Source organism: Platichthys flesus, chromosome 5 (assembly GCF_949316205.1).
Source record: "Platichthys flesus chromosome 5, fPlaFle2.1, whole genome shotgun sequence".
NCBI classification, from domain to species: Eukaryota; Metazoa; Chordata; class Actinopteri; order Pleuronectiformes; family Pleuronectidae; genus Platichthys; species Platichthys flesus.
Window position 1 is genome coordinate 27746809 of NC_084949.1, and position 10130 is coordinate 27756938.

Sequence of the window (10130 nt, forward strand, 5' to 3'; positions counted from 1 at the left end):
GATGTAGAACTCAAAACATGTCCACACTCCGCTTCTCAAACTAATATCGTTGTCGTGATTATTTCGCTCAGGATGACTTTGCCTGCTAGCTTTGTCAGAAACGCAAAACTGAACATTACCAACGCTAGTTTAAAAGGACATGTGACAGGTCAAGCTGGCGTGGAGCGCCCTCTAGTGGATCACTGAGATTTAATTGAACTGAAACGTCTCAAAGTTTCAGTTCAGCCTGATATGAAAGTTTAGGGTCTTTTTCGGCATTCGCTAAAACGTGTTGTTTAATTGTTGTTTTTTAAATTGTGGGTCATGGTGTAAAAAGTGTGTGACGTGCAGGTCACACCACTGAGTGGGCAGGACACACACACACACCAATCACACACACCCTGGCTGTGTGTCTGTGTGATTGGTGTGTGTGTGTGTGTGGGCAGGCCTTGTGTGGAGCTCCGACTCGGGGCTGCAGATCTGTGACCTTCCTCTGAGCTGAGGATGACGAGGACGTGTGTCGTCCTCTGACAGCTGACGACTCTAGATTTTGTCTTTGGGACCATTTTTAACTTTTGTGTTGTTATTTCAAACTCATGGAGTCGCTGTGAGGCCGCCGGCTGCTTCCTGTCCTCACATCTGATCATTTACTGTTCAGGGTTTTTCAACAGCAATAAAATGTCTTTACTTGTAGCTGGTAAGTGATTCATGAATCTTCTGTAATATTTAGATGTTTGTTTACTTTGGCGTTTGTCGTCTCCTGAATGACAACAAGTTGTGTTCCTGTTTGTGTTGACCGACGCTTTGACCTCAGAAAGACATAATAAAATAAATTGATCATAAAACACGAGAAAGACTTTCTGTCTTCAGAAAAGGAAGAAAGTGTTTAACATGCAGAAAGATGGATAGATAGATAGATAGAAAGATAGAGAGTGATAGAGAGAGAGAGAGTGATAGATAGATAGATAGATAGAGAGAGAGAGTGATAGAGAGAGAGAGAGAGAGTGATAGATAGAGAGTGATAGATAGATAGATAGATAGATAGATAGATAGATAGATAGATAGATAGATAGATAGATTGAGAGAGAGAGGACAGAGAGAGAGAGAGAGAGAGAGAGAGTGATAGAGAGAGTGATAGATAGATAGATAGATAGATAGATAGATAGATAGATAGATAGATAGATAGATAGATAGATAGATTGAGAGAGAGAGGACAGAGAGAGAGAGAGAGAGAGAGAGAGTGATAGAGAGAGAGAGAGAGAGAGAGTGATAGAGAGAGAGTGATAGATAGATTGAGAGAGAGAGGACAGAGAGAGAGAGAGAGAGAGAGAGAGAGAGAGTGATAGAGAGAGAGAGAGAGAGAGTGATAGATATTTTACTAATCGTAAGGGAAATGTAGGAAACATTCTTATTGGCCTGGAAACGAACCCAGGTCGACAGCGTGCTAGCAGCTAAGCTAACCTCTAACCCAGCGACGCCTACTTTTAATAAAATGTTTTTTTTTCTGTGAGAATATTAACCGTCAGTTACGATCGTGTTAAATGTCAAATCATGTTTCTCTCAAGTTTGAAAAATAAGGTTTTGCTCTTGAGTGACAAAGAAATGAGACGTTTAACTTTTGCTTTCGATTCGTCTTAATCGACAAAACACGACAACACTTCACTCACAACAGTTACAAACTTTAACAAACATCACTGTTCACAACACTAAGAAGTAACATTGTAAAACAATTCATATCAGAATCGAACGTTAATAATCCCAAACTGACGCAATAAATAACTCAGTTCATTCCTCTACATGTTGCCTCAGCATGTAGATTAATTATATCAAACATTTATAGATCTGTATTTCTACTCAGGTATTTGTCACAATAATTATCCCCCAGCCTTCATAATTTATTCATAATTTAACAGAAATTCTTATGTTGAACCTGTGAATTTGTGAAACAGTCACAGCTGGGAAATACAAATAAACATGTATGATGTTTCTATAACCCTGTGTTTTAAATCCAGATACAGTTGGTTGTGTTTCATAAGTTGAGTTTTCACTGGAAGTTGTGCTGTGTTTTCAGACGTGTTGTTCTGTTGTAATCGTCTTTTTTAATTTTGATCCCTGAGTTTCCAACAAGAAGTTAAATGAGGGATTGAACTCATTTGAAAAAAACATTTTGTGTTTTCAAAGTCCAAAGTTAGTTTCAGCTTGAGGTCGTTGAAGGTCAGATCAGATATTTATTGATTTAAAAGAAAGTATCTTGTGTGTTTTGTGCTGGTGATTGTTCGTTTGTTGTAACACTTTTATTTAATCACTTTACTCAGATACATTAAACCTGCTTTTATTTTTCCCACAGTATCCCTTTTATATCTGGCTTTTATTTTGTAGGACAGTTGTAGTTTTGACCACTTGTTTTAAATGTGTTCACCTGGTTTTGCTGTTCTGTGTGATCGTTGCAGACCTGGCCAGAGGAGTGATGACGGAGTTCCAGGAGAAGCTCCGGCAGCAGCACGAGGAGGCGATGCACCGGGAGCTGGAGGCGCTGCTCCACTCGGCCAGCGAGTCGCAGGCGGAGGTGAGAGAGCGCCACTCATTCTGCTCTGTCTTCCAGTTACTGACACACGGTTCAAATCTGTTCTTTTATCATTTGGATTAATGAAGCACAGTTTGTGTTCATGTCGGTTCACCTGAGTTTTCCAGTTTTCTAAATCGAAAACCTGAAACTGAGACTTTAGTAAACGATGACGCGGAGGTTCTCGCCCTGATTGGTTCTCGTCAGTCACATGACTCGACTACCAGCGGTGAACACAAAGCGTCGCTAACACTTCCTGTCAGTAGCACTTCCTGTGAGTTACACTTCCTGTCGCTAACACTTCCTGTCAATAGCACTTCCTGTCAGTGACACTTACTGTCAGTAGCACTTCCTGTGAGTAACACTTCCTGTCAGCTACACTTCCTGTCAGTAGCACTTCCTGTCAGTAACACTTCCTGTCAGCAACACTTCCTGTCAGTAACACTTCCTGTCAGTTACACTTCCTGTCGCTAACACTTCCTGTCAGTAACACTTCCTGTCAGTTACACTTCCTGTCAGTAACACTTCCTGTCAATAACACTTCCTGTCAGTAGCACTTCCTGTCATTTACACTTCCTGTCGCTGACACTTCCTGTCAGTGACACTTCCTGTCAGTGACACTTCCTGTCAGTAGCACTTCCTATCAGTAACACTTCCTGTCAGTTACACTTCCTGTCAGTAACACTTCCTGTCAGTAGCACTTCCTGTCAGTTACACTTCCTCCCAACTGCACAGGAGACAATCTACTTCCTGTTTACATCACATGACCAGTGGACAGTCACGTGACACAGACTTTCTTTTAACTTCATGAACGCACTGTTTCGTCCGTACAACAAATATTTGTGGTTATTGATCACAGAGTTCATCATGTTATCTGAACACACACAGGGTCCTGCTGGTAGAACATGAGGTGAACGACCCAGAGGTCCTGGGGAAACACACACACACACACACACACACACACCCTGTGTGTTGCCCTGTGAACGCTGGTGGATTCACCCGACACACAGGATCATTTCAAACGTCTCATGTTCACCTGCTGAGGAACATGTGGTGGATCTTTAGTTTATAACTGAGGAAGTGTGACATCCATGATTGAAATTATTTTATAAAAAATATTATGGAGAACAATAAAGACAAATTAGAGTCTTTGGGTCTGATACCAATATTATTTGTTGATACTGTTCAGTGTGTATATGTGTTTGTATGTATTTAAGGAACTGAGCAGATCTTCTGTGGAAGCAGCTGATGTCTGTTCTGTTGCAGATCTCCAGAAAAGAATTTGATGGATTCAAGAAGCTCTTCCACAGCTTCCTTCAGGTCAAAGGTCCCGCGGTCGACTGGGCCAAGATCAACCGGCCTCCAGAGGACTCGGTAAGAACAGGAAACCTGCGGTGAGGCTGAAACCTGGAGGAGAAACTGATCCTTCAAACAAGCCTCTCCACGGACTGCCCCTTTTAAATGAGGCAGCAGCTGCAGAAACCAGACCTGAGCTCAGAGAAAAGTGTTGACCAGCACACACACACACACACTCACAGACACACACACACACACACACACACACACACACACACACATTCTCAGGCCCAGTGAAGGTTAAGGACTAAGAATAGTTTGACCGCTGCAGCATTGGAAGTCTGGTTTTAGGGAGGTGACATTTATCTCCTGTTGGACTCTGGACACTGCTGGACACAAACAGACACACACACACACAGACACACACACACAGAGACACACACACACAGAGACACAGACACACACAAAAGGTCACAGGTCAACCGTGACCTTTACCTTTAATGATCTAATAATGTAACTTCTCTCAGTCGAGCTCAGCGAAGGCCAAACATCGAGCACCACATCACACATTCTATGATGTTCTATGAATATTAATTATTATTTTGATTTAGAAATTAACTTCTAAAATCACTAAAAAGACAAATTAATAATCCTCAGGATCTGTTGATTTGATGATGAAGTTGATTCTGGACGATTTTACTAAAACACAAAAGTACCACAGAATATTAATCACATTCAAATATTATTAGAATTGTTTGAAGACGTTTTCAGTTTGTGTCTTTTCACACCACTGAGCTCCGTGTCCTCAGATCCAGCCCTACGAGAAGATCAGGACCAAAGGTCTCCCTGAGGACATCGCCTCCAGCCTCAACAAGCTGGCTGTGGTCAAACTGAACGGTGGACTGGGAACCAGTATGGGCTGCAAGGGTCCCAAGAGTCTGATCAGCGTCCGCAGCGAGAACACCTTCCTGGACCTGACGGTGCAGCAGATCGAGGTAGAGACGCAGGGGGACACAGGGGGACACAGGGGGACGCAGGGGGAGGCAGGGGGACGCAGGGGGACACAGGGGGAGGCAGGGGGAGGCAGGGGGACACAGGGGGAGGCAGGGGGACACAGGGGGAGGCAGGGGGAGGCAGGGGGACACAGGGGGACACAGGGGGACGCAGGGGGAGGCAGGGGGACACAGGGGGACGCAGGGGGACACAGGGGGAGGCAGGGGGACGCAGGGGGACACAGGGGGACGCAGGGGGACACAGGGGGAGGCAGGGGGAGGCAGGGGGACACAGGGGGACACAGGGGGACGCAGGGGGAGGCAGGGGGACACAGGGGGACGCAGGGGGACACAGGGGGAGGCAGGGGGACGCAGGGGGACACAGGGGGACGCAGGGGGAGGCAGGGGGACGCAGGGGGACACAGGGGGAGGCAGGGGGAGGCAGGGGGACACAGGGGGAGGCAGGGGGAGGCAGGGGGACGCAGGGGGACACAGGGGGACACAGGGGGACACAGGGGGAGGCAGGGGGAGGCAGGGGGACACAGGGGGACACAGGGGGAGGCAGGGGGACACAGGGGGACGCAGGGGGACACAGGGGGAGGCAGGGGGACACAGGGGGAGGCAGGGGGACACAGGGGGACACAGGGGGACGCAGGGGGACGCAGGGGGACACAGGGGGACGCAGGGGGACGCAGGGGGAGGCAGGGGGACACAGGGGGAGGCAGGGGGACGCAGGGGGACACAGGGGGAGGCAGGGGGAGGCAGGGGGACACAGGGGGACACAGGGGGACGCAGGGGGAGGCAGGGGGACACAGGGGGACGCAGGGGGACACAGGGGGAGGCAGGGGGACGCAGGGGGACACAGGGGGACGCAGGGGGACACAGGGGGACGCAGGGGGAGGCAGGGGGACACAGGGGGAGGCAGGGGGACACAGGGGGAGGCAGGGGGACACAGGGGGACACAGGGGGACGCAGGGGGACGCAGGGGGAGGCAGGGGGACACAGGGGGAGGCAGGGGGACGCAGGGGGAGGCAGGGGGACGCAGGGGGACACAGGGGGAGGCAGGGGGAGGCAGGGGGACACAGGGGGACACAGGGGGACGCAGGGGGAGGCAGGGGGACACAGGGGGACGCAGGGGGACACAGGGGGAGGCAGGGGGACGCAGGGGGACGCAGGGGGACGCAGGGGGAGGCAGGGGGACGCAGGGGGACACAGGGGGACACAGGGGGAGGCAGGGGGAGGCAGGGGGAGGCAGGGGGACACAGGGGGACACAGGGGGACACAGGGGGACACAGGGGGATGCAGGGGGAGGCAGGGGGACACAGGGGGAGGCAGGGGGACACAGGGGGACACAGGGGGACACAGGGGGATGCAGGGGGATGCAGGGGGAGGCAGGGGGACACAGGGGGACACAGGGGGACACAGCGAGACGCTCCCACCACTGGACCACGAGCTGAACTCTGTGTTGTGGTTTTGTTTTTCAGCATCTGAACAAAACCTTCAACACCGACGTGCCGCTGGTTCTGATGAACTCGTTCAACACGGACGAAGACACAAAGAAGATTCTGCTGAAATACAAGCACTACAAAGTCAAAATACACACGTTCAACCAGAGCAGGTAACACCCACACTCACACACACACACACACACACACACAGACACACACAGGTTCACAGTCTGTGTGTGAACCTTTCAGGTATCCGAGGATCAACAAGGAGTCTCTGCTGCCGATCGCCAGGACCATGGGGACGAGTGGTGAGAGCGCGGAGGCCTGGTACCCGCCGGGTCACGGGGACGTCTACGCCAGCTTCTCCAACTCGGGGCTGCTGGACAGACTCCTCGCCGAGGGCAAGGAGTACATCTTCGTCTCCAACATCGACAACCTGGGCGCCACCGTGGACCTCTTCATCCTCCACCACCTGATGAGTCAGCCGGCCGACCGGCGCTGCGAGTTCATCATGGAGGTCACCGACAAAACCAGAGCCGACGTGAAGGTCAGCGCCGACGCGTTGGATCGGACGCCTCCGGGTTTGTTCTGTGCGCCGCCTCTGAGTGCTTCCTGTTTCCTGTTTCCTGTTTTGCGCAGGGCGGGACTCTGATCCAGTATGAGGACCACCTGCGGCTGCTGGAGATCGCTCAGGTCCCGAAGGCCCACGTGGACGAGTTCAAGTCCGTCACCAAGTTCAAGATCTTCAACACCAACAACCTGTGGATCTCACTGCCGGCCATCAAGAGGCTGCAGGAGAAGAACCAGCTGGACCTGGAGATCATCGTCAACCCCAAGGTGAGCCACGCCCCCGTCATCATGACCTCATCATGACCACACTCATATTAGGTCTTTATCGATGTTCAAACACCAAAGAGACGATTTGTATTTTTTTAGTTTAGAAAGAAAATGAATCACAAACTAATCTGATCATTTATTGATTGATTATCTTAAACTATTGAGATTTAATAATAAATAAATTGAATAGTTTAATGTCGCCATGTTGGAAAAAGGAAACAGATTGTTGGGTTTGATGATGTTTTAGTGACTAAAGTAATAAATAGAATTAAATTAACTGTTAGGTCAACATTTTCTTTTCACAATAAAAGTCCTTTATTTAAAAAAAAGAGATTCAATTCAGAGTCAATGAATCATTTAAACATTTAAAACCTTTCCTCTTAAACCCTGAACCTCTCCCAGACGCTGGACGGCGGCCTGAACGTCATCCAGCTGGAGACGGCGGTGGGCGCCGCCATCAAGAGCTTCAACAACGCCATGGGTGTGAATGTGCCGCGCAGCCGCTTCCTGCCGGTGAAGACCTCGTCCGACCTGCTGCTGGTGATGTCCAACCTGTACAGCCTGGACGCCGGCTCGCTCACCATGAGCCAGAAGAGGGAGTTCCCCACCACGCCACACGTCAAGCTGGGCAGCTCCTTCACCAAGGTCCGGTGACGGCTCTTTGGTCATGTGACCACGCTGAGTCACTGATCAGCTTCGTCAAGAGTCATCGAGATGAAAAGTTTCAAGATAATTAATCAGCTGATTATTTATGTTGAGGGAACTTTTTATTTCTTCAACGTTTTCATTATAGTGATATTAGAATTTAAATATCCTGATCAAAGTCTTTCTCAGTTTACAAATGATGGTTTAAGATTCTAGATCAGTTTGATATTTCCACGATATGATCATGTTTGGTTACTATTTGTTTAGATATAAGATTTTCTTTATTGCAGTTATGGAACATGTATTATTTTACTCACATCAAAGTTCATCGATCGGATAAAGAGTGAAACCTGAAAGACGTCTTCCCTGAGTTCTGTCCCTTCGTCCTGCAGGTTCAGGAGTTCCTGTCCAGATTCGAGAACATCCCGGACATGTTGGAGCTCGACCACCTCACGGTGTCCGGGGACGTCACCTTCGGGAACAAGGTCTCCCTGAAGGTCAAGAACGTTCCCTCACTTTCTTTTACCATTTCAAACGTCACTTTAACTCTTGTAACCTTTCAAATGTGATGCTTTGCTGCTTCTCGCTGTCGCCTCTGTCTGTTTGATGATTTGAGGTCACGTTTCACTCCATCTTCAGTGTGTTTGATCAAACCGTGTTTTCACGTTCACCAGGGAACCGTCATCATCATCGCGAATCACGGCGACAGGATCGATATTCCTGCCGGAGCGATGCTGGAGAACAAGATCGTCTCAGGAAACCTGCGGATCCTCGACCACTGAGGCCTTCACGGAAAAAAGAAAAACCATTTGCACCTTGAAGAGACGTGAAAAGGATTTTCTTCTCTTGGGAGATGAACGACAGGAAACATTCTGTTTCAATGTGAAATCATAGGGTCCTGAAAGGGTCAAAGGTCAAACTCCCTCCTGACTCTTCATGAAGCTTTGCAGGAAGTAAGTTGCTGTAACTGCAAACGGCCGAGTCTGAGCCGTTAATAAATATGAATAAAACGATGTTGTGTGAGTCTCGGGGTTTTGTTTAGTGTCGAGTATCATTTAATGATAATGACATAAAAAAATGTCAGTTCAAACATCAAACTCATCATTTCAGCTTAAAGGGATCTTGAGATGTTTCGTTCACGAGAATCAGAGAACAAGACGACCTGAAAACAAGATGCCTGAGGTCACTGGGTGTCACCGGGACTGAGGCATACAAATATCAGAAACTCAGAATAACATCACGTCTACGCAGAGCAACTCAAATCAAATCAAATTTGATTTGAAGCTGTTTGTGAGTCTGGTAGTCCGTGCTCGGCTGCTCCGGTAACGTCTACCAGACGGCAGCAGGGTGAGAAGTCCACAGCCTGGATGGATGTGGTCCTTGATGATCTTCAGTGCTTTTCTCAGACATCTTGTGTTGTAGATGAGTTGCACTGAAGGGAGATGGCAGCCGGTGATGCTCCTCTGTCTCCACCAGCCTCTGCAGGGCCTTGTGATCAGCAGCGGAGCAGCTACCAAACCAGGCAGTGATGCAGCTTGAGAGGATGCTCTCAATGGTGCACCTGTAGAAGTTTGTTAATGTTTTCGGAGACTCCCTCCCCTACAGCTCCGTCAATGTGTAACGGACCGTGACCCCCCCCCCCCCCCCCCCCTCTGCAGCTTCCTGAAGTCCACGATCATCTCCTTGGTCTTGCAGACGTTGAGAGACAGGTTGTTCTCTTGGCACCATGTCTCCAAGCCTCTGACCTCATCTCTGTAGGCGGTCTGGTCGTTGTTGGAGATGAGACCCAGGATGGTGGTGTCGTCTGCAAACTTCAGGATGATGTTTGAACTGTGTGTTGCCACACAGTCCTGTGTGTACAGGGAGTACAGGAGGGGACTGAGCACGCAGCCCTGAGGGGCCCCGGTGCTCAGGGTCCGTGAGGAGGAGGTGTTGTTACCGATTCTCACCACCTGGGGGCTGCTCGTCAGGAAGTCCAAGATCCAGTTACACAGGGGGGTTATAAGACCCAGGCTCCTGAGCTTGGGGACGAGCTTCTCAGGCACAATTGTGTTGAACGCGGAGCTGTAGTCCACGAACAGCATCCTCACATATGTGTTGGCCTTTTCCAGGTGGGAGAGGGTGGTGTGTGTTGTCAGGGCGATGGCATCGTCCGTCGATCGGTTGGGGCGGTATGCAAACTGGGAGGGGTCAAGGGGGTCAGGAAGGGTGGAGCATATGTGGGTTTTGACCAGCCGCTCGAAGCACTTCATGATGGTGGAGGTCAGTGCTACAGGGCGGTAGTCGTCTAAGCAGGTGATGGTTGGTTTCTTAGGTATGGGGATGATGGTGGCCTGCTTGAAGCAGGTGGGGACTGTTGACAGTTGTAGG

The 10130-nt window shown here is 49.5% G+C and overlaps 1 protein-coding gene across 1 annotated transcript; it reads left to right on the plus strand.

Annotated features, from left to right (window-relative positions):
- Positions 1 to 454: 454 nt before the first annotated feature.
- LOC133954051 (UTP--glucose-1-phosphate uridylyltransferase-like) lies at positions 455 to 8773 on the plus strand. The gene is made up of 10 exons (XM_062388324.1): positions 455 to 676; positions 2430 to 2545; positions 3809 to 3916; positions 4648 to 4833; positions 6315 to 6448; positions 6528 to 6825; positions 6918 to 7115; positions 7518 to 7760; positions 8153 to 8257; positions 8435 to 8773. Exons 1-10 carry the CDS (start codon positions 658 to 660, stop codon positions 8540 to 8542), a joined length of 1515 nt encoding a protein of 504 aa, XP_062244308.1. The 5' UTR covers positions 455 to 657; the 3' UTR covers positions 8543 to 8773.
- The last annotated feature ends 1357 nt before the right edge of the window (positions 8774 to 10130 follow it).

Excerpts from the sequence above, each read along its gene's own strand:
- LOC133954051 (XM_062388324.1), top strand. Across the intron at positions 2,546-3,808 it reads CCAGCGAGTCGCAGGCGGAG|ATCTCCAGAAAAGAATTTGA; the intron begins GTGAGAGAGCGC and ends GTTCTGTTGCAG. Across the intron at positions 6,449-6,527 it reads CACACGTTCAACCAGAGCAG|GTATCCGAGGATCAACAAGG; the intron begins GTAACACCCACA and ends TGAACCTTTCAG.